This window comes from Onthophagus taurus, chromosome 11 (genome assembly GCF_036711975.1).
Source record: "Onthophagus taurus isolate NC chromosome 11, IU_Otau_3.0, whole genome shotgun sequence".
NCBI classification, from domain to species: Eukaryota; Metazoa; Arthropoda; class Insecta; order Coleoptera; family Scarabaeidae; genus Onthophagus; species Onthophagus taurus.
In genome coordinates, this window is record NC_091976.1 from 20,917,735 (window position 1) to 20,942,831 (window position 25,097).

General features: G+C 32.2%; 1 protein-coding gene across 1 annotated transcript; it reads right to left on the reverse strand.

Moving 5' to 3' along the window:
• Nucleotides 1–24,748, reverse strand: LOC111414422 (Rho GTPase activating protein at 102A). Its single transcript, XM_023045763.2, has 8 exons — nt 22,693–24,748; nt 12,455–12,611; nt 11,673–11,777; nt 7,740–7,915; nt 2,404–2,631; nt 2,194–2,344; nt 1,987–2,130; nt 1–1,932 (listed from the first exon to the last, which is right to left on the reverse strand). The coding sequence occupies exons 1-8, from the start codon at nt 24,499–24,501 to the stop codon at nt 281–283; spliced, it is 4,422 nt and encodes a 1,473-aa protein (XP_022901531.2). The 5' UTR covers nt 24,502–24,748; the 3' UTR covers nt 1–280.
• Between the last annotated feature and the right edge of the window lie 349 nt (nt 24,749–25,097).

Below are 25,097 nucleotides of genomic sequence, written 5' to 3' on the forward strand. Positions count from 1 at the left end.
TTTTTAAACAATAATATCATTTAATAACTTAAATAAAATCGTATTTTACAAACAAGAAGAAAAAAATTAGTGGTAACCTCATCGTTTTCAACAAAAAAAGAACGCTAACGTCTCCAACAGTATCTAAAAAAATAACTCCATTTCCTTCATAGCTTTTTTTTCAAAATCTTTAAATCCAGCTTAGATATTTATATACAAATTACAATCAACAAAAACACCTATACAATTATAGCAACAATCTCTTTCAATCCTCGATGTTGTCTTTGAACACATTTTAAATTCACTTCGATGGGACACTTGAAATCAGTTCTCTCCTTTTATAAATCCCCGTTTGTGTTTTTTCAGCTGATCCACCCCCACTGTGAGAAGCAGCAGCTGCATCTAAAGCTTCAGCATCAGGAATATGACGCGTTTGATGCCTGGAATCTGTATACCTCCTTTTTGTGTACCTTTTTTTCTCCGTAATTTTTTGTGTGGTTACGGTCGTCGTTTTAACATCAGATTTTGCGATTCGTTCAAAATCTGCAGTTTTTGACCTTAACACCGCATTCCCAATACTTGTAATGCTCGGAGAAAATTTCCTTGCGTCTTTCTCTGGTTGCTTTTCACTGGTAAAAGCAGGAGAGCTAACGCTTTTCGGAATATCACCACCTTTTTGTGGTTTAATATCAATATTTTTTGCTTTTTGAACTTGTTGAAGTTCCGAAGTGGAGGTTAATGTTACTTTTTGTAAAACGGGAGCTTCTTTTAAAGTAACTCCCGTTTTTTGTATTGGAATAATTCGTACTGTTTTGCCGGGAATATCATCTGGGATATAATTAACTGATGTACATTGACTGTCTGGGGATGTAGGTGGTGATGATGCCCAAGATGGTGGTGAGCTTAACGCTCCGGGATCTGCGATGCTGCTTGTTGAGGATGGTGTGGTGTTGTGTGGAGGTGAACTAAATGTGGTGGCTGAAGAACCAACTGCTGAATCATATCCTTGTTGACCTAACGAAATTGAGCCCGTAATAGGTTGGATATTAGAAGCGATTGAAGAATCACTTCCACTAATCGATCGTTGTCTTCTTCTTGGTGGTGGCTGAGGTGATCTTAAAATTCCTTGCGGAATTTGTTGCCTTCCATCTGAATAAATTTGAGTTCCGTCCTCAATGTAAGGAATATCATCATCCACGCTTAAAGAAAGTGATTGATTCCCAGTTTGAACCGGAATTGTTAAACTCGCGGTAATAACTCCACTACTATCCAAAGAATAAGGCGAAGATTTTCTTCTATCGATATTCTGATTATCATCCAACCGTAAAACTCTTGTCACTTCATGTCCATCACCCTGAGAACTTTCTAAAGACGAAGATCTTCCTTTTATTTTAGCCTCATCTTCACGTCTTCTTCGAACTGCTGATTCATCTCGTTTTTTCTTCGACGATCTCTCCCGGTATTTATCTCTTTGTCGTATTCTCATTCCCATATTTGGACCACCCGTAGCCGCTGATTCGTGAAGAAACTCTTCTCTTGAATACATTTTTCTTGGTTCTTGATAATCATCGTGCTGATTTTGAATCGTATGATCAGAATGATCAGAATTTAAAGCTCCGATGGTCCAAGAAGCCGAAATGCTTTCACTATCTAAGTCATCTAACGACTCTTCAGCACCACCACTTGCTTCTTTTTTAACCAACAATTGATCAAGAGCTTCTGGATGCGAATCCATCATGTGAACGTAAACTTCGTCTAATAACTCGGCAGGTACATTGAAAAGTTCTTTGTTGTAATCGATTAAGGTTCTTATTACGTTTATAACGTCCATTCGATCTTCCGGTCTATCACCAGTTCCTTCTTTTGCTCCTGGTTTGATACAATGAAGGATGTTTGGTGCGAAAACTGTTGCTAAATTGTTTGCGTCCATTTTATTTCCAGAAACTTCTTCACCTGTTATTAAAAAAGTCATTTAAAAAGATCTTTTATTTTTGAGTTTAATATTACCTAAAGCATTTTTGTAATCGGAAGCATGTTTGGCGACTGTTGATAAAAAATTTAATAAAGCAAAAAGAGTGTCTCTATTCGACGGTGGTAATAATTGGATTAAATGTTGTAGTGCCTCGAATTGTAATCTTCTATTTCGTATTTCTACAAAAAATAAATACATCATTAATTTTTAATTAATTATAAAATTTTATTGAATATGCTTACTTTGTGTATGAACGAAAGCGTGATATAAATCCCTACAAAGTAAAGGATCGGGTAACTCTCTAAGATACTCTTTAATTAAGGTGGCGACATCGTGAGGACATTGATCTTTATCCAAAGTGGTTTCTTTTCCTGTATCAAAATCTTCGCGAAGCTAAAATAAACGTTACATAACTTAGTTGGATGATTCAAAGTGATGATTAAACATTTTACCTGTCGAATTCTTTTTTTAGAAGTGCTAACCCTAAAAATGCCCAAAGTGCTCAACCCGTGAGCCTCCAGATGCTTGATGCAAGTGTTTAGGATGTTTGGCACAGCTGGTTCCTCTTCAGACCCAGCTGCCGCTATATCAGTCGCCGAACTACAAGATAATTTATCTAAAAGTCCAGGAACGCTTCCGACGATTCTTTCCCTGCTCATTAAATTTTCAAATGAGCCCCTCTGAAAATAAATTAAAAAAGAATGAAATAAATAAATTTAAATAGATACTTAAAAACACATTTTAAGAAAATAAATTTTATGAGTAACACTGATGACCCAAACGTAGGAATCGAAGAAATGGGGGGAAAGGGAGAGAGAGGTTGCTGAAATTTCCCAGTGTGGCCTAGAAAACGCAACCGTAGTTCCGTTTCAGTCTCGTCTGAAACGTTGAACGTCATCGCGTTGAGTTGCATCACCGTATTGACGTCAGGACTGGTTTAGTTGGCAACTAGTTCGTTTTCACGCCGTGTCCATCATACGGGACAATCTATTGCCTAATAGATCTCTCTCGCTCTACCCCGGATAAACTTCGTGACAGGAGAATTTATAGACGGGTATTTAAAATTTTGATCAGGAAGAGTGACGGAAAGTTTATTTTTAGTCATCCAAGTTAAAATAGTTAAATTAAAAATTAAGGTCAAAGAATTTTTAGAAAATGTTAAGAAATCGTTAATTGTAAAAATCGAAAACATAAATTGTGTATATAGTTCACTTCAAGGTTTTGACGTCATTTGGTTCGATTTTAAGACCTGGTTGTATGTAAAATCGGTTAGTTTCGGTTTAAATAAGTAAATTAAATCGTTCAAAACACAATTTGGATTGAATTTCCTAATTATTTTGTAACTTCAACTTCAAGTATATACATGAACTAGATTTTTTATTAAAATCGCATTGAGTTTGCTCAATTTTACGGGATTCTAATCGTATTTTTTCAGGTTTTGTTATACATTAAGTTCATAATATATTTGTTATAGCATGATATACTTTTTAAAGTTAAGGTTCTTTTATTTTCAAAATCGTCGAAAGAAACCTACAGATTCTTTTATACATGAAAACCTTATATGGATCATGTATCCACATTAGAAAAGTTCAAAGACCTCAAACAATGAATCAAATAACAAATAATGAAAAAAATAACAATTATTTTATGTAATAATGAATTTTAGAAAAGATGCTGTTTATTGCAGAAACATGAAAACTAATATGATGTGAGACGTCAATTCAAAAAGGATTGTTTATATGAAAATAATTATGTTTGTAATTGTTTCTTCCAAAACATTTCTTCCAAACTACATGTACTTGAATTACATTTCGTTGAAAATAGGGTGGTGTTGCAAATTCATAATTTATGTTTAAATTTGCATTGTCAGAAAGATTTAAATTACGTCTTTGAAATCTCACATGAGTATTGCAAAGTTAGCTAAACTTTTATCTTCCTCTTTCGACGATAAATCACTGTTCCAGTCTGTAGTAATCGGAAAATCAATATACCTAAGAACCATTTCAAGTCATTTATAAAATTGGAATATTCAAGAAATATTTGAAATAGTGTTTCAGATATTTGCTTCTTATTAAATTTAACTAATTTAGCCAGACAAGATATTATGTCTTTGTATGTCTTCATATTACTATTTATCAACTATTGAATAAAAGGATCTGCTGATCTGTAGAATTCTTTATTCGAGCTAAATTGTATTCTTCCGACTGAAAACCTCTCTAATACTATAAGCTTTAACCTGCTTTCGTTCATCCTCTTCACATGATCGTACCATTATCTTCTTCCTTATCTCTCCCATCTTATCACACCTAGCATACCATATTATTCCTTGATTTTGACATTTCTAACACAGTCTGTTCTAGTGCTACCCAGAATAGTTAGCAAAATTTTCACTTTGGGAACTCTTGGCATATTCTTAATTAGCAGACCTTATGCAAGTTTTATAAATTCTTGCCTTAGTGTCCATTTGCATGTATTGATTTGATCAAACGATCCCTCATAACCATCTTATTGATCTGGTTTTTTAAGTATTTTAAGTCATGACTACTGAGGATATCTAGTTCACGGTGTTTGAACTGACTCACTTATTCGATGGGCTTGTTTTCCATCACAAATTTGTATCTAATTGGTTTTATAATCGATGGATATAGTTATGTTCAGATGTTGGCTTGATACAATTTAAAGAATTGTCTTTGTTGATCTTTTTCTGTTGATATCATGGTTGCTGCATAGTCTGCATAGCATGTCATACTGATTTGTTCATTCTACAGTCCAAATTAAAAGACGACACCTCCTATATTTATATTTCTGTATAATTTTGTTCATTAACGAGTTAAATATGAATGCGCTTAAGCTGTCTCCTTGCCTACTACAGCCTAGTGTCGAAATGTTAGTGCGCTTGTTTTAATCTTTGTCATATTACTTGTGTTTAAGTTCGGGCTACTTTTACAAAGTTGGATGAGGTGTCTTTTTCAATTAATAATGTCAGAATATCTTCTCAGCTCGAAGTTCTTCTCCATATCAACAAAGCAAATATAAAGGGGTTTGTTAAATTCTATTAACAATTTGATAGTTTATTGATAGTTTGGCAGTTTGATAATAAATAAAGAGTCTGTTATTAGGTTTTGTCACGTTTGTTGCCAAGAAGTACGCATCACACCTAATCCTCTGTTCATAGATGTCTTCCAATTTACGATCTGCATCCATAGACAATTTGTTCACATGTTGCACCCCGAAACTGATATAATAGAAGTAAATTACTGCATACAGGCATTACACAAAATTTACCACCATCTTTACATTACCAAGATAATGGTGAAACAGTAATTTTTGCAAGAACACTTTTCCTGGATCTCTTGGAGTTCGTTACTCTTACTATTGTTTAAAGCGATGAAGCGTCTATGTATACAATCAAATTTTATGTAATTGCAATTATTCATCTTTTATTAGTTCTTTTATCTGCAACGTCTAACCTTCTCTATGGTGGAATAACCCTTCCATTGATAGTATCGTGTCTTTCGGTAACAATATCCAATTTTCGGCCAGCAATATCTAACTTTCTACAAGCGGTGTGTAATTTGGTAGTATTTAGCCTTCTGATAACAGCATGTAGTCTTCCGGAAGTAGTATTTAGCCGTTTGTTAGCAATATATGTTCCTCTACAAGCAGTATATATTTCTCCATTAGCAGTATTTAGTGCACTGCAAACAGTATGCAATCTTATATTAGCATTGATCTTCTACCGATAGGTTGTAGTGATCGATTTTACATATTTATTTTATTTTTATATTTATTTTTGCTCCAGCAGTATATAGTTTTCTGTTAGTAGTATCTAACCTTCTACCAACACTATCTAGTCTTCTGGAAGTAGTATGTATACATCAATTAATAGTATCTAGTCTTTTGACCCTCTAGATTTTGATATGGTGTATGTTATGGATCAAATCAAAAATTGAATAAGATGTAACTGCGACACAGATAATTTAGTATATATGTGATCGTAAGATTAAGACTACCTCCAAATGAATCTGAAATTTAATGTTACCGCAAACACCAGAAACATTATTTGGTACTTCTTAAAAACGGTTTTATTCTCTCAAGAACATTTTCTGAGTTTTTAATAAGGATACAAAAACATTCTTAGGCATATATTATTCTATATGCATGTTTTACGATCACTTTATGAGCGATAAGAAACTTTATGAGGATCCTTTCTATACGCCACGTAGCCACATAATTTCGATCCACCATTAACTAATCCCCAAAAGTTATCACATAATTCTCAAACAGTGTAAATCGTCAACTCTATCGCGATTGTATATTTAATGAGTATAAAATATTAAAATTGGATATATTAAATTTGAGATGTAATTTTTGATTGATGGTAGATTCTCATTAATAAGTGCTTTTTCTGATATGTGCAAATGGATTCTTTGTTGGATGTATGAATACAAATGATTCTTAAACGCATACATTTTATAACGAAACTGCTTTGACAATTTTCATTATTAAAGGTTCCAGAGTAACTCCTTGGGTACTAAAAGCTTAATTAAGCTCTTCGCCTTAAATACTCGCCTACATTGTTAATTATATGGTCCACTATTATGATTTTTATAATCAACATTGGTTAAAAATCAAATTAGGCCTTTTAACGAACACCACAATTTCCAAAGACAACTGGAAAATTTGTATAATTATTAATATTAATAATTTTCTTTGTGTTTTGGTATAATTAAATTCTTTCATGATGATGGTACTAACAATAAGTTACCATAGCTGTTGCCTACGGAGTTCACGATAAGGCATTAATCATATCTTGCGAAACGTTGTTGAGGTTTCTCTTAGGTATTCACGCCAGAATTGGTTTTGTTTCCCCTCAGAGACACCGTGATGTCATTAAGTCCACTCTCGATAAATGGGTTGGTGGCGTGAAAATAACTTTCATAGTGTTAATGATTAATTCCTATCTAAACACACAAGTGTTGAATAAAAAAAAATTAAATTGGAATGTAATATAAATTTAACCTATGCGCATAAACTTAATATGTTTTAACTCCCATAGATCAAATTTTTTTGTGCGATAATATTTTTAAAGGAAAACATTAAATTGTTTACTACTTCAGGAAGCAAACGGCGACGTAGTTAAGTCATGTGCTCGGTTTTGACGAAAACTGTTATTATCCCGGCGAGAGACATGGAAGAGGAATGCGGCTGACAGACGACGAGACAAGCAAATTTAACATCTCTCGAAAATTAGTGCTTCATTTTCAAAAAAAAAAAGAAAATACAAACCGAACCGTTTTCAAGGAGAAATACCTGGCTTAGATATAAATAACCAAAAGGTGTCTATATGTGTGTGTTTGAAATCGTATGTTTTTCAACGCTTAATGTAAAACGATGCAACAAAACAAGTAGAAAACTAAAACAAATTAACTTTTCAAAATTGATTTAACCTTGAACTGCCCCTTCCAATTTTCGAATTCAATTTCAATCTTTTTTTGTTTTTTTAATTTTTTTTTCTGTTTGTACATTTCAGTTTATTTTAAGTATCTAAAAACTTGCGTGTGTAGGCGTGATATACGCCGGGCTTATTACTTATTGTTTCGCCCGGGGTCCAAACTTTGAATAACCTTCGAGAGGGGCCTACACACGGCACATTTTTCACCAAATGGAATCCCGAAACGTCTCTTGTCTCGTGAAAAAAAAGAAAATAAAATATTCTTGGGAGGATATCCAAGAACAAGATTTCGGGGATCTTTTATTTCTAAAACAACCGTTTCCTTTTTCTTACCTCGTCCGTTCTTGTAGCATCTATCAGAGAGCTAAAACTCGCCCTACTACCATGTCGACCCAGTTTCGGCTCGTCTGAGCCCGAATATTCACCCCCGCGATTCTGAAACCTTGACTGACGGTCGTTTTTGATACATTGAGATAGTGGGATTCCAAACACCAAACCTGCATTACCATCTAAAAAGAAAATGCGTAAGATTAATTTTTTTATTGAAACGATTTTTTTTGGTATTATTACGGTAATTAACGATATGTTCGAACTGAGAATGGTATTTTTCACCGAAAAGTACACAAATACACGCACGGATCGTCTTAAAAATAGCACGAGTGTGTTTATTTCAGGAGGCCAGTGGTTTATATTTAGGCATTATAATAGGAGACCTCGAGCGCTTATTCGGCAAGAGCAGGGAGGATGATCATGAAGAAAATTGATCTAGATATGTAAACTATACACAACATTTATTGTTAGTAGAAAGTGAAATTGAAAAATATTAGAAGGATAGTGATTTCATAATCACTTTTAATTTAACAATCTATGAAAAGTTCATTTCTTGCTGAATCTTTTTTGATTTGTTGAAAAATGTGGTTACTTTTTAATAAATAATTCCGATTTGTAAAATCACGTTTCCATGCGTTGCTGAATAATTTCGATAGCGGCGAATATTGGGCTAACTTATTTCCAAAAAGAGCTTTGATAAAGTTTATGAATTTCAAGTAAACATACTTTTAGAGTTAGGTCATAGTTTCAACGAGATCCAAATTTATGGATCGTTGCAGCACCGCAAGATAGGAAATGTCGTAATTAACTTATGCAACGTTTCTTGTCCATCACATCCATTACAAATGAAGTTATCCGTTAAAAGTGACACTTGAAGTTCAACCAAATGAGGTATTTTTATATTCTCCAGTAAAGATTGCTTGAACGTATAGAAGACGACTACTATTTTGCATTAATCCAAACTCGATCAAATTAAAAAAAAATAAGTTTTACAAAAACATCATTATTCCACCTTTTTATAGTTTTATTATCGATCTAAAAGAAATATAAAGCAAGTCTATTTACACTATTCAAAGGTGACTTGCATTTAAGTGATTTCTGTAGCTTTCAGAAACTTTTGCATCTTTTTCTTGTAGTTTATTGTTTTTCTCACTATTGCCACTTAAGATCCTTTCGATCTTTTGAAAATGTTCGCAACCCTCTTTTCAATTTTCCATATTAGCAAAATTATGTATTAGTATAATGTATATAATTTATTACTGTATTAGCTTATTTCTGTGCAATACATTTTACAACACAAGTATTCGTATTGATGCAACGTCTCGTTCATAGAAGTCTGGGATATAACGGTGAATTTCACACTCAAGAACATGAAAGTGGTTATCAAGGCCCTCTCTTAGATTATCCATATGTTTCATTCTTGATTCTTCAATCTTGTCGGACAGCTGTGCAAATGTGGCTATGTTTTCTAAATTTGAAACGATTTGTTTGAGTTAAATAATTTTCGTGTCGTTAATCTATGATTCAAATAATGTTTGTCTAGGTAATTAAGAGTGTCACATAAACAAGCTAATCTTTGGATTCTAATATTATTGTTAAAATGTACCATAAATTTATGCTTGCCTTTCATTTCTACGAACACTTTTTTCCAATTCGTATAATTATCTAACAATATATCTTGTTCATGGCTAACATAATCATACATTATGACTTTGTATGCCGTTTTGAACAAATGAATTTTGTTTAAAACAATAGATTTCATTTACTTGATAATTGCCGTCCAAAGAGTTGAGGAAGTCCAAAGAGTTAGTTAGCTAACCATGGCTATATTGCTTGCAATTAATACCATATAATTTTTAATAAATCATTATATTTTCACTTGTAATATATTTAGAGTTCCACAAAACAAAAATTCTTCTTTACTCTTTCTGTGTCTAACGAAAAAGAGTAAGTGGAAACATGCACTAACATCGGTGGGCATGAAAGGTTTCTAAAATTATGTGATAATTTATTTTCACAGCCAATTCATCCCCACCGGATCATCAACTTGCTTTGTAGCACATTTACTACCTGGATAAAAATGCTCCAAGTATCTTGAAGAACTAATCTATCGAATCTATCTTCATTCCCACTATCGTTGCTGTTATCAAGCTACAATGCCATTGTTGCCACGTCAATATTCTTCTTATAGGAGGTCTTCCGGTGGTTTGTTTACTTTTGGGAATCCATCATTGAGTATTCTTGGTAATCTTGAGGCTTCCATACGTTCAACATGGTCTTTCGATTCCCGTCTTCTGCGCGTCCATCTCACAATGTCCTGGATATAGTATATTTTCACATCTTTTATTCTAGAGTTCTCATTGCAGTGTAGTCACTTCTTCGAGATTGCTTCGTCGGAATTCTAGTATACCATAAATGTGCAGTGTAGTTCCAAATTCCTTCATAAAGTAAAAGTCCTGTAGCAAGAGTTCTGTAATGTAAATATGTAGTGTTGATTTATGACAGTTTTTCTTGGATTCTGAAATCTATGCAGTATCATTTCAAACTTTTTCTTGTAATTTGGTCAGTATAATTCCAGATTTCGTCATGTAATTTCTAACATTTCGAACCATTATGATATATGTTAGACAAAGGTGTTGCGTTATTAAAATGAAATTTAAGGACTCATAGCATTGTAAAGATTATGTTAATGGGGGTTGTTAGAATCATTTACACAATCTTATCACTGAGGCTTGGCTCTTGGCGCTTTTTATGCATTATTTAGGGAGTTAAGGATTGTAACATCGCTTCTATATCAGTATTTTATGTGAGTTTTTTGCCGAATATCTGGTAAGTGCGTAGACACCAACATCTCCCCTTGGCCCCTTTGGCATTTAAACCCTGGTCAGACTTATATGCCTTGAGATGAGTTGTTCATTGTTTATAAATACCCAATAGATCTTCAGATTTCTTATTGATTTCGTTGACGTTCCATTTAAGAAGTTTCATGCTCTGAAAGGAAAAATCGTTTAGGTTTACTTCCTATTTCTGATTTCATCCACTATCATCAGTCGATCCAATCCTTAAATAGTTGTGAGCAGTATGTGGGTCAACTTTTAGTCTTTGGCGTCTTCATCTTTGGGCAGGTTCCTTCTTTATTGATGATAATTTATTTACATAGAACATTCCTTTTTAATTGCAGATTGATGTTGATTTTTGGTGATCTTCACCAGTATCAATATTGACGCTGTTGAAATGGGATTCTCTTTCCCTGATGATATTCGTAGACTCTTATTGATTTCTTCTTTATCGTTGAGATTTTCACAATGTTTGTTTTCTTTTGCCATTTTATGATCATCAAATAATTGACCAATCTTAAGAAACACAAAATCTATTTGATCTTTTAGACTCAATAACACATCAATCAACTCTCTATAGTTATTTAGCTCCTATAATAAGCACTAAATCAAGTAACATTCATATTTCTGACTAAAAGTTATACATTTCAAATAAAAAGAATTGAACGTTTTTTTATGTTTTGCTCGCTATAACACTGTTTTGGTAATAATACTTTGTAAATTAAAGTATTTCTAATAAAAAAGTAGTGCAAAAATGCGAATTATTCCTTATGACTTCACGAGGTACACAGAGTAATAATACAAATTCTTGTAGTAAAGTTTTACGAAAGATCTTGGAATTGAAACAGTACAAAGATCTCGTTGGTTTTCAGTTACCACTTTGATGTCGAATTTAAAAGGCTTAAAAGAAGTTTTTGTCCGTGGTTGTCCCCTCAAGAACTCGACGCGGTCCGCATTAAATATACATCAACTTGGTTCAACTGAAAACCGCTGAAAAGGGGACTTTTAAAATACCCGAGTTGCAAATTCGAGTCAAATATTTAATCGTAACGCAAAGATTTTAAGTTAACTAACAAAGTTTTTATAAAATTGTTTTTACCTTTTTCTTTGTCACTTTCTTTTCGACTTGTATCAAAAATGCCTGTTGTTCTAGCCCTTTTTAATAAAGGCCTTTTTGGTTTTGCAGTAACAGTGGTTACGTTATCTGTGAAAAAAAGATTAAATATCATGAATAAATTATAAATACATAATTACGAGTTCGTTGTTCGTTTATAACGGGAAAGTTTTCAATTATAAACTAGTACAAACTTGACATTCGCGGACCGGCTTAACAATAATATCCCATTTATAATATAGCACGAACCCGGCCAAAGCAGGCCGCCTGTTTTCGCTCGTATCTCCTAAATATAGCGGATTAATTTGGCCGATACCTTACCGCCTTGAATATCACGTTCTCTACGTGACATAAAATGTATATCCTCTTTTTGCGTCAATATTAAAGATAACGAAAATAAAATTCTTCTTGAAAAAACGTTTTAAAATGAGATTTAAAAAATTATCATTTTAAACTCGCCTTTTTAACTTAAATCATTAATCATCTTTTCTTTGTAGCCGTTTAAGACTTTTTTTTACTTAAAAGAAATCCCTTAAGGAGACTTTTAATATAAAAAGGATCCCTGATTAATATTCCCTGGTAAATCTTATTAGAGCACCCCTGGAGTCTCAAACAAAAACAAACGCTTTATATACAACGTTGGGATATAATAATCCGGGTGGTCACGTTATTTTCCATTAAAACTTTCCATGTTATAAACATCACGTTTTGATGTCTCATCTAACTCGTTTAGTTATATAAGCTTTTAATGTAACTGATCTACTGACCTGAAGGTAACTTCACGGACACGCCTAAATTTAAAGCTTGCAACTTTGCTAAGGCTACTTTTTGTAGTACTTTTCTTTCAACTTCCGTTAAATGAATCAAGTTAGATTCATTTAATAAAACTTGTTTCCCACTTAGACTATTCCAAATACACGAACCCTGAAACAGAAAATGAATTAAAATTTAATAAATCATAAAAATAATAATGGTAATAAAACGATTAAATATTCTCGTCAACCAGCGATATAAACGAACGTCTTTTCCTTTCAAAATAAGATTGAATAACCGCAGCTCAAGTGTGAAATTTGATAAGCTAAGCAGATTCGTGTTCGTGTTAAAGGAGAAAACCCAATAGCTAGTTGTGGCGGACTCTATTTTTGAAAACGATATCAACGTCAACGATCGTATATTTTATATAACGATAACGTTTTGATTTAAAAACCTTTTCCAAAGTTCGTATCAAAAATTCGTCAACATTTGTAATGTTTCATTTAATCAACATCAGTTTGACGAAAACTATAAGTGTTTTATGAACTTCAAGAAAACAATCAACTGTAACAGCAGAAGCTTGCAGTAAATAGTCTGTTGTTGGATTTTATGCATCGAAAAGTTATAAATAACCGATGCTCATTATACACAGAATTAAGTTGTGTTGAAATGTAAATGCTGTTCAATGTAATTAAAAGTTTCTTATGCAACAGAAAATACCTAATATATAATAATGTTTTTGTACGATAAAAGAATGTTCCCATATCAGATACCAGGCTTATGGGCACACTGCTACGAAGCATTCAAAAGTGAAAAAAGATTGCACACGCAAACTACGTGATGATAAAGAGGTTGGCATCATAAGCCACAATGTATTCGGCCTAGAGAGCAACAAGAAGACTGAAAAGTATAGAACAATACACATTTGCCTTTCTTCATATGGATGATATTCTTGCCAACTTGTATTCTTCTGATGGTGTTGTCAGAAAGAAACCCAAATCATGCTCATGTCTTGGTTTATATCTTCACACCTAAATATGTTTTGGAGTTTTCTATATCTTGGCTGCTCCAGCACCATGAGGTAGAATGACGTCACAAGAATTCATGTAATAATTTGATTTTTTTCCTTTCGGTTTTTACAGTGTTTCAATTATTTCTATAAAACTTACTCTTAGATTGTAGTCTTCTTATTATAGAATCACATTCTAACCAAGAAGGATTTCGGACAGAAAAACTACGTTATTAATTAGTGTGTCAGAATTAAGTTTTGCCATATAACCAATCCATAGTATGGAGACACTGCTTTCTTTGTCAGTATGGGAGACCAGAAATTGAATTGAACTGTCATTCGAAATAGCTAATCCACACCGAAATGTATTGGAGGAAAGAACACACGAAAAGACATATCAATTAGCATTCTAGTCATCCTCCTAGCTATCCACACAGTATATGCGTAAATTTTAAACTTGGATGGTTTTAAGTTACTCCTATGTGAGTAGATTCTCCTATGTTACTCCTATGTCGGTGATTATTCCCATAAAAAGTAATAAATTTGTAGGAATGTTTATTTGAAATAAAACAAAATGTGGACTTTTAGCTTTAAAATCATATATTCTATATAATCATAACTATTTTTATTGTTGAGATATTGTAAAATTTAACATGTTGAAAAATTATTCAAGTAATATTGACCGTGTTTATTTACTATTATCAGAAAATCTAATAATTTTGGAACAATATTTATTTGAAACAAAATATAATATAAACTTTTAACTTTAAAATGATATTTTCCACATTGTTATAACTATCTTCATTGATGAGATATCGTTAATTTCAAATGTGACGTTCTTAGAAATTATTAAATTAATTTCTACCGAGTTTATTAATTATTATCACAAAATCTAATAATTTTGGAATAACATTTATTTGAAACAAAATAAAGTATAAACTTTTGGTTTCAAAACGATATATTCCACATTATTATACCTATCTTTATTGTTGAGATATCCTAAAATTTAACAATAACATTTTTAGAAACGATTTAATTTAATTAATTTCGACTGGGTTATTAATTGTTATCTGAAAATCTAATAATTCTGGAACAACATTTATTTGAAATAAAATAAAATATAAACTTTTGGTTTCAAAATGATATATCTACATTATTATAACTATCTTCATTGATGAGATATCGTTAATTTCAAATGTGACGTTTTTAGAAATTATTAAATTAATTTCGACCGAGTTTATTAATTATTATCACAAAATCTAATAATTTTGGAATAATATTTATTTGAAACAAAATAAAATATAAACTTTTGGTTTCAAAATGATATATTCCACATTATTATAACTATCTTTATTGTTGAGATATTATAAAATTTAAAAATAACATTGTTAGAAATTATTATCTTAATTTCGATTGGATTTATTAATTAATATCACAAGATCTAATAATTTTGGAACAATATTTATTTGAAACAAAATATAATATAAACTTTTAACTTCAAAATGATATATCCCACATTTTTAGAAATGATTTAATTTAATTAATTTCGACTTTGTTATTAATTGTTATTAGAAAATCTAATAATTTTGGAACAACATTCAGTTGAAACAAAATAAAACATAAACTTTTGGATTCAAAATGGTATATGCCACATTATTATAACTATCTTCATTGATGAGATATCGTTAATTTCAAATGTGAAGTTTTTAGAAATTATTAAATTAATTTCGACAGAGTTTATTAATTATTATCGCAAAATCTAATAATTTTGGAATAATATTTATTTGAAACAAAATAAAATATAAACTTTTGGTTTCAAAATGATATATTCCACATTATTATAACTGTCTTTATTGATGAGATATCCTAAAATTTAACAATAACATTTTTAGAAATGATTTAATTTAATTAATTTCTACTGGATTTATTAATTATTATCACAAAATCTAACAATTTTGGAACAACATTCATTTGAAATAAAATAAAATTTAATTTTAATTAATTAATAATTTAATTTATTGATGAGATATCGTAAAATTAAAAAATAACATTATTAACTTAATTTCGACTGGGTCATTAATTATTATCACAGAATCTAACACAATGCACACAGTAAGCAGCTGTCATAATATATAGTGGCATAACAGTAAGTATCGAATGTCTAATAAGTAATTTTATGCAAGTTATTATCCAGGCACTCCTTCCAACAAACTGCTCGCAGCTACTGAAAGAGCACCTTATAATCTTAGGTATAATAAAATTAAATTTCTACAGACATATTTGTAATCTTATTATCCTTTTCAATGAGGGATGTTGTCACAAATATTCTTTTCAAAGAATATTTCTGTTTCCTATTTAAAAAATAAAACTATATATTTATATGTTAAGTTATTTATATGTTTAACAGAAATGCTATAAAAATAATTTTTATTTTATTAGATTAAAAAATAAAAAAACAATAATACCCAATATACCCATATTAAGTTCATAAAGTTTACAAGTTTATCAATATTGCAGAATTTGTAGATTTTGCTTAGTTAATAAATACAGTTCATAAACAATAAATAACCGTTAAACTCGGAAGCCAAATTTGCATTACACTTTGATGTTATTCGTGCCTCCGTAAAATCGATGTAGGTCAGCAAAATGTTCGCGAATTTAACCAGCCATGAAATTGTGAACATTATGTACTTAAAATTTTTATTGTACACGTTTAAGTAGCACTAACAAGAAAGTTGCAAAGTGTTTTTATTATACGCGATTTATTTTTCAATTGGAAATAGAATTTTTTATTAAGGCATAAGTAATCATTTTAGATTTACGAAAATTTAATTTACACACAACCTAAATTTGAAAATCTCGTAAAATGTATTAAAATACGACCGACACAAATAGTTTGGACAAGAACATCATAAGTAGGTGTCGGTTAAAAACCGTCTCTGAGGTGCAACGATTTTGTAAATATAGAGTCAGGCCGAAAGTGAGTGCAAGAAAATTTAGCGCAAATTGTTTTATAAATATCCCCCTTTCAATAGAAATAGGATTAGGAAAATTAAAATAGACTTCGATATTCAAAATTCGTAAATAGTTTGGAAACGATTTATAAAAGTTTCTCCTTCATGGTTCAACGAGCCTTGTCCCAAAAAATCATTCATTTCCGTAATTACACTGATAAATCAATGCGGTGTTCCTCTGGAGATCGTCCAGCAGATATCTTTCATGAACCGATTTGATTGTAGGTTACGAACGACGAAAATACGCGACGATCTTGAACGTTCACAACTTCAAGTACAATGCTTCCGAGATATAAATTTTACAAAAAACATTTTTTAAATAAAACAAAAAAATAGACGGCGTCAATTATTAAAACTTGGAAAGGTTAGTAGTTGTTAAATAAAAAAAAATGATTCCAAGCTGCGCCAAAAAGTAATATCTACGCGTGAGTTGCACATAGAATCAAAGTATGACAACTATTTAGAGTCGTTATCGTATTATTGTGGGCGTACCAAATCTCTAAAAATCATTTTTGAAAATCTTTTTGGTTTTTGTATGCAAAGTAATAATTTCTAAAATTCCGCTGCTCGAATTAGAAATTTAATGTTACATTTACGGCCAGTTCAAGTTTCAAACAATTTTGATTGGGTTTTCCGATTTAGAACCACTTCGGTTTTAAGTTATGCCAAAAGTTTCCGCTCCAATAAAGTCACTTTTGAATTTTAATTTCGGTTAATTTTAAGTTTAAACTTTACGGCGAACCGTTGATTAATTAATTTAAACAATAGGGGCGAATTGCGAGCAATAGTTTGAGCGTAAATGTCGAAAACGTGATTTGTTCATCGTAATGATAGGATCGATCAATCGATTTGTTAATAATTAAACTGGAGGCTCGGTGTTTTAAAAAGAGCCAGGTTTTTTTCTTCGTTTACCCACTAAAAATATTTACACTATATTTTTTTGGCAACCATCTCCGACTAACTGGCATTGTAAATAAATTTCCATGTGGATGGGTGAAGATTCAAGCAAAAAAAGTTTTTATTTTAAGATCAGATTCTGATTAAAAAAATCTCTATCTACCTACTTTTCTGTGTAGGTCAGTAGTTTTTGATATATTTTTCCTTCAAAATTAAACATCTTATTTAAAAAAAATAATTAAATACATCGTCTTAGAAAATCAAGTGGAATCATTTCCGGTTAACATTTCTGGAATTACCACGGTGAATTATGTGTTGACAACCAGAGAAATGCATTCGATTACACCGAGACATCTTATAAATTACTTTAACTCGAAGAGACCCAATTTAAATACGTGCTAAATTTAAATTAAAAATAAATTAAGGGGAATAATTTACAGTCTAAGTTCTCATTCATATATCATCTTAAAACTTCAATGAAAGTTTCAAGTAGTTGTAATTTCCAAACATTTTCTTTTGGAGATTTGAAACGTCAGCAAACCACTTTTGATGTTCTTAAGAAAGAGATAAATAATTTAATGGAATTATTGCGAGTGGAAAGAATTAAATTAGGACTTATAACTTGTAGGGAGGAATCGTGCTACAGAAAAAAAATTGACGGTTTGTAATACCTTAAATACTTTGAGTCTGAGACTGGATAGGGGCTTGTTACCGGATGGATTGCCTTCGAGACGCCTTTGGAATCCTTAAATAGTTCTTTCCCCACACTTTTCTGATAGATATTAAGCTGAATTTACTTTGATTATCTCAATATTTACTCATCCTAATACGTAGGCGGGCCCTAAATACTTAATAGTGATGAATATTGATTCCAAAATTACAAATTAACTTCTTTATTTTTTTTATACGGAATACGTGAAGATATTTCTCGATATTATGAGATATCTAGTGGGTTACATATGTATTGACAGTATTAATTCTCACACTCTCACAAATATCTCCATTAATTTCTGTGTTTTGCTGTTCTTATCCATTCTTTCCCCGCCACACCTTTCAAATCATTGATCCACCTCTTTTGTGGTCTTCCTGCACCTCTTCTACTTTCTCGTGGTCTCCAAAAAGTTATTCTTTGTGTCCATTTTTTGTGTTTTCTCTTGCCACATGTTCGATCCATTGCCACTTAAGTCACGCTACTCGACTCATACATCTCCCACTGGTGTTCTTCTGCGCATGTGGTTATTTCGAATCTTATCTATCAGAGTAAGTCCCAGCATTGCTCGTTCCATCGCTCTTTAGGTTACACTAAGTTGTTCTGCAATTTCCCTTGTCAAGGTCATAGTTTCAAGTCCGTGCGTAGTCACTGGCAGTATGCAGCTATCATACACCTTTCCTTTTAGACTTCACGGTATTTCTTAGTTTTCAGTATAAAACTGAGTTTTCCAAATGCTGCCCACGACAGTTTAATCCATCGCTTTATTTCGGCAGTTTGATTTTCTTTGCCAATTTTAATAGTGTAACCACGATATATGTACTGGCTTACATTCTCTAAGTAGACGTTGTCAATAGCAACATCATTTTTGCATGTTGCTCATTCTTTTAGTTTTATACAGGTTCATTTATAGACTTATTTTCTTTGAGTGTTCTAATCTTAAGTAATTCAAGTGTACAGCATCCACATTCAGAGCCATATTTTCTCAGTCCAATTGTTTAAACACTTTTTCCAAGTACAAAACTTGGGCAAAATAGTGCCTTTACAAACGGGAATTTTCTCTGTTTTTGTATCCTCATCTATTTTGATGTGAAAGGTCGCTTGTTCATAGATATTTTTGAAGATGGCGGTATATCGCGAATTTATTCTAGCATCTTCTAGAATGCATCTTCTTTTGCTGCCAGAAATGACCAGACCTCAATCCTATCAAAGGCGTTGTTATAGTAATTTTCAAACTTTGTGTTGTTTTTTATCTTTCGGCAGGCATTTATTTAAAAGCTTTTTTGGCTTCCTTTTTTTACTACCTCCAATGTTTATCATTTTCAAAGTTATAGAATCCTCACCGGTAGTTTTTTTATTCTCTCTGAACCGACATTTAGAACCTTTCCGATTTTGACATGACAGAATTGTATAGCTTTTCATAGAATGTTTGGATTTTTTTTACAATTCGTATTCTTTCTTTGGTTATATTACCATTTTCATCCTTTATTTTCGTTATCTTTGTTTTTCCTTTGGCTACATTTTATCTTAGTATTTTCATATTCTTGTTATTTTCTATAGTTCTAATTTATATAGTTTAATAGAATTTGTCGAAGTTAAATAACTTACAACATTTAAACGAAGAAAACAATATCAAGGGAATTTTTAGGTGATATGATTGAGTTGAAAAACCGAGTGAGTCGCGAAGAATAGAAAATGCCACAATTGGAGAGACTTTATACCAAAACATATAGACACAAACATCGCTAGCAGAAATTGAAATCGGTAATTCACAGCTATTTATGATAGAATTATTACCAGAGTAAATGCTCTAATTAACAATTAACACTTACTTAAAACTTAATAGAGACATTACAAAAGTATTTGTAGAAAAAATTCAGAGATAAAGTTCTGTTATACAATAAGAATTTTTATTTTCATGGACGACGCCGAAGATTGTTGGCGAAATTTTTTTATATGAGGCGTTTATTACACCTAATAAATTAATGTGGCAATAAACATTTTTTTCCGAAAGTCAATCACATAAAATCTCAAAATTGGATGAGTTTTCTGATGCCGATGTTGAGATAAACACCACCAATAATAATAGAGAGGTTAAGAAATTAAAAAAAGCTATTAAGTAAATTAATTTATGAAAAGAATCATAATCGAAATCCATTTTACCAGTTGTTGTATAAAAAAATTGTAATTATTATGTACACAGCCCGAATCTAAAATATAATCCTAATAGAATAGCTGAAAGAATGTTGGGATAAAAATCTTCTCTTTATTTTGTAAACTGAAACTTAATGTAGCAAAAATTAAAATTAATCATCACTGTGGTATTACAGCTCTCACAAAATCAAAAATATTGGAAAGTTAAATAATTATCATAACTGTAAGAGGCGCAAGATTTATCATCATTCCCCAATTATATGCCAAAGTTCCATAACATAATTTGTTACATAATCAATCCAACATGTTATTATAGCTGCTTCCAACTTACACAATAGTAATCCAGATTATCCAGATCTTAACCTTTAAGTTTTCTGCAGTTTTGGTACGTTGAGCTTACGGCTATCTTATTTGTTTTTGTACTAAGTAAAAGAGATTCCCCATAAAACCACTTCACTCTAGCGGTCTAACCGTAGTATGACTTATACATGATAGAAGCTACAAAATCGAAGTTGTTTATAATATAACACAGCTCTTTGAAGTACCTTCTACACCAATATTTTTGTTTTTGAAACACTTTCGTTACACACGCATGTTGAGAGAGCCTCGATTTCACCGATTTATCCATAAAAAAACATTTGTGATTTTATTGAAACCAAAGCGAGTAGAGTATTTCTAAAAAATCCACGATTTGAGGAGATAATTCCTTAATGTGGTCACAACGAGATTCCAAAGGCTGTAATAAGCCATTCTTGAGAAACAGTTCTTTGAGTGTCTAAAGATGCACCGTCTGAGCAATAGTATCGATTTCATCCAACTAACTCGTTCACGATTAGAAAAATGGTTCAGCCAAATGATGTCCATAAAATAAACAATAAGCAATTGCAATGGTAGACAAATTATCCAATAAAATAAAAAGAAGTTTGAAAAAGTTTTCCTTCAGAACGATGACACATCAGCAACCCTAAAACACTCTTCATAAATAATATTCGGAACAAATTGACTGGAAATATTGATAAATAACGACACCAAATTGAAAGAGGCTACAGTGTATTAATGGGTAATTGCAAGTCTTGAATCTTTTTACCGAATTGGGATCTTTGAATCTGTATATTATCAACGTACTCTTTAACGCTAAATCACATTAAAAAACCAGTTGATGGTTTGGTCGGTTTAATTTATCCACATAGTGGACCCAAAACCGTTGGCTAATCAATGATTGTCGTCTCCACATCAAAGAAGGCATCATATAGTTTGAGGAGATGAGAAATATAAGCAACCAGAACTAGAGCCAAGAAATTTTAAATGTCCATTTAGACAAAGTGATGTATTTATTAACTGCCTGTTTTTGACTCGTTATGAGCTAGACTTCTTAGTTGTTGAAATTTCCCAATTACTACCTCTGACTTTATCAAAAATTCTTTTATTTGGAATGAAATCATTAAGTGCAATTTAGTCTACAGTTACAACTAATAAACTAACTAAAAAGTAAAAGCCCAGTTTGAACTTGTCTCTGATTTTTCTGGTAAGTGCAAAAGTGTTGTGTGAAGGTACCTAATGATATTCCATAAAAATAATTTAATGCTTAAGTTAAAACTATAACCTTCAAGATAAGGAAGTAAATTTTCGATAACCCACAACACAGTTAAATATTCTCTTCGTGATACTTAGTGACTCTTACGTTCTTGAGGAATTAATCATCGACTCTGTTGTGTTTCTAACGCAACACACAATTAAAATCAATCATAATTACAGTGAAATCAGGAGCAAAGAATTAGTACCAAGAAATCATTCGCCGTATTTCCAAAGCTTTTTAGGGACCAAAATTTTTTAAGTCAACTTAATCATACCCACATCTCTTCTCATAATCTCATAAAGTTATTATAATGATATAATCTGATTAAAATTTGCCATACTGCACTAATAAGATATATAGGTAGACATCATTCAGATGTTGACTAATCAAAGCTTCTTCATGATCCACATGAAAGAAACAAAAACTTTAAAGTTATCCACTAAAATTAACTAAAATCTCATGCATGCCTTGTATGCATGAATTCGAATGCATGATTTCGAAATTGTATAATGAATGAAAGATTTTCTCAATGAACAATTTTCAAACAAATCTTTAGAATATATTACACAATAACAAACATTTAAAGTAGAATGAAAATAGTGACCAAACCAAGAGTTGTGACGTTATCGATACCCTTACATACACTTACGTACACGATATTTTCGCTGGATTAACACGACGCATTTAAAGCCGATACGAGAGCGGAGCGTGAATCTCCGTTTACACATTCTGAAAATAAAGCAATTTATATCGCCGGTAACTGGAAATAAATATTCCACGACCGGCCAAAGTCAACACGATCTTCTGCTTTTTAACATCGCGTTTTACAAAAAAAAACTATGTAATCTCAAACAGTGCAGGAAAAAAAATGTAATTACTAAAATAAATCTTACCTGTGGTGTCCATGTTGATGTAGTAACATTCGGTCTGGTTTGACTTTTGGAACGTGATTTGAAAATTTTCGTGGCAAGTCTTTGCTTCCCATGATGAACGCTCGAACTGGATTTTGACTTCTGCATCATGGCACTAGTCGCAGACGCTGCAGAAACAGATTTATCATGACCGTGTTTATTACCGTGTAATAAATTAGAGAAGAATGATTGGCCGGATGAAATGAGACCGGAAGTCGGAGAAGCTTTTTCATCTACGATCACACCGATATCGATGCTACTTCGACAGCTAGACCCGCGAGATTCGCATTCGGAAACCGGATAATCATCAAATTTTAAATCGCGATAATTTACGATCCATTCTTCAACTGTTTGACAACCTTTATTTAAACCATCATCATCGCCGGGTTTGGTGATTTCCCCTTTAGCTTTGATATTTCTTAAATTACGATCATAATTGACCCTTTTAAATCGATCAACTTTATCTGAATCAACACTTTTCTTTCTTGCCATACGTAGATATCTTTTTATGGTATCACTAACCGATTGTGAGATATCATCGTTATCGACACTACTTCTTCTTCGAAAACTATGTTTTGAATCTCGAATTTCCTCTTCTCTTTCAGCCATAATTTTTTTATATTCTTCCTCAGCTTTAGATAATTCATTCTCGGTTATTGGGAGAGTTTGGGTTCCAAAATTTTGATAAGTTATTTCCACTGTTGGTTTTTGAATTTCGATTAATGGAGGTGGAGCACTACTTTTTGGCGACATTCCTTCACCATCAACATTTGAGTAACCTTTCAATAACGATGGACTCCAAGCTTGATTTTGCCCCGAATAAGCTGCGTCTTTAACACGACTTCTAAAACCTTTCGTTTTTCTCAAATCAAAATATAATTTTTCTAAAGCTTTGCGATTTGTTAATAAATCAGAAATTAATTTATCCCTATTCGAGTACTGACCGTAATATCTACTGAGTGTTTCTGATAAACTTTTTTGGACGTGATCCCCATCGAAACGCACCCTTTCAGTTGAGCCACTAAGATTTGTTGTTGAGGAATTGGGTGAAGGTGCGCGAATATCTCTGGATGATAATGTGAGGTGTCTTTGGAGTTTATCAACGAGTTCTTGGTAGTTTAGATCCGTTCTGGGTTCTGATTTAGCTGTTGATACTGTTGATGGTGGAACGTTGAGATTTAGATATTGCTCGAGCATTTTTGCTAATTGTTTTTGTTCTTCGAGTCGTTCCTCGTCGTAGTCTTTTTCGGGGGTGGGTGGAAAAGTTTCTTTATTTTTTAAGAAAGTTCGTGGACTTGATGGTGATGGTTTGTTTAAGAAATCGTATTTCATTTTATGGATGTCAAATCTCCCACCAGATGTGGACATAATCGCCAAATCCGTTGGTCTTTCTGGTTTTACCACGTCCACCTCATCCGCGGACGTTGCTTTTCTACAACTTCCACCTTTTAAACGTTCGCGACGCTTTTTCTTGAACGATAAAGCCCCGGGATAAGAATTTTTTCTCCACAATAAAAATTTTGCTTCTTTTCTACAAACTTCTTGAAAATAAGCTTCGATTTTTGGGATATCTTCCGGGCGATTTTGAGCACCATCCGGAATCAATTTTCTTCCGGCGTCAGTCATGTATCTCCACGTTTTTCTTGTTAACAACCATCGTTCTTTTGGTTTCTTCGGTTTTCTTTTAATCGACTTACCCATATTGTTAGGTTCTGATGGTCCCTCTGAACTTTCAGCTGAAGCACTTCGTATCAGGCGATTCGTACGCCTTTTTATCATTCTTTCTGCCATATCTTATCATTAAGATTGATCCATTTCAAAAATAAATTTGGTGAATTCGATGAGTACACAAAAAAAACTTTCACTTAAAATAAAAAAACATTTTTGATGCACTTTATGTGTGGTTTTTTGATGATTTAGTTTGATGAAGGTAGGTTTCCATGGCTGAAAGTTTCGAGAAAAGTGGCTTTTCGGCGCGGAGAGAGAGCAAATTGGCGCGTTTGACGAAAATCCTACTGCGCTGACCACTTGAGCACTGTGCACGACACCGCTAGAGGCGAGTACTTGGAAACAAAAATATCCTATTTGGCAAGAGACACTCTGCAGGCCGCGAGACTGAACACAACACGGGCGATTATTAAATCTGTGAGATACCGATTTGGTACCGGTTACAAAAATTTTCTTCCTGACATTTCTTTAAATCAAAATTAATAAATTTGGGAATATTTTTTTCATTAATCAAATAAAGTAAATAAGATGAAATAAAAATAGTTTGAAAATTTGAACACGCTGCACGCGCATCTAAGCTTCTAATCTATTTCTATTGGATCGAAAACGAAAACTTTAAACTCAAAAATCCCCAACGTGGCGGTAGCGGTATTTAGATA

What these genes read in the sequence shown, in the direction of transcription:
- LOC111414422 (XM_023045763.2), bottom strand. Translation starts at nt 24,501, where the DNA reads ATGGCAGAAAGAATGATAAAAAGGCGTACGAATCGCCTGATACGAAGT. An exon ending in AGAAAGTGACAAAGAAAAAG is followed by an intron (nt 7,916 to 11,672) that starts GTAAAAACAATT and finishes TTTTCTTTTTAG; the next exon opens with ATGGTAATGCAGGTTTGGTG. An exon ending in CGATTACAAAAATGCTTTAG is followed by an intron (nt 1,933 to 1,986) that starts GTAATATTAAAC and finishes TTTTAATAACAG; the next exon opens with GTGAAGAAGTTTCTGGAAAT.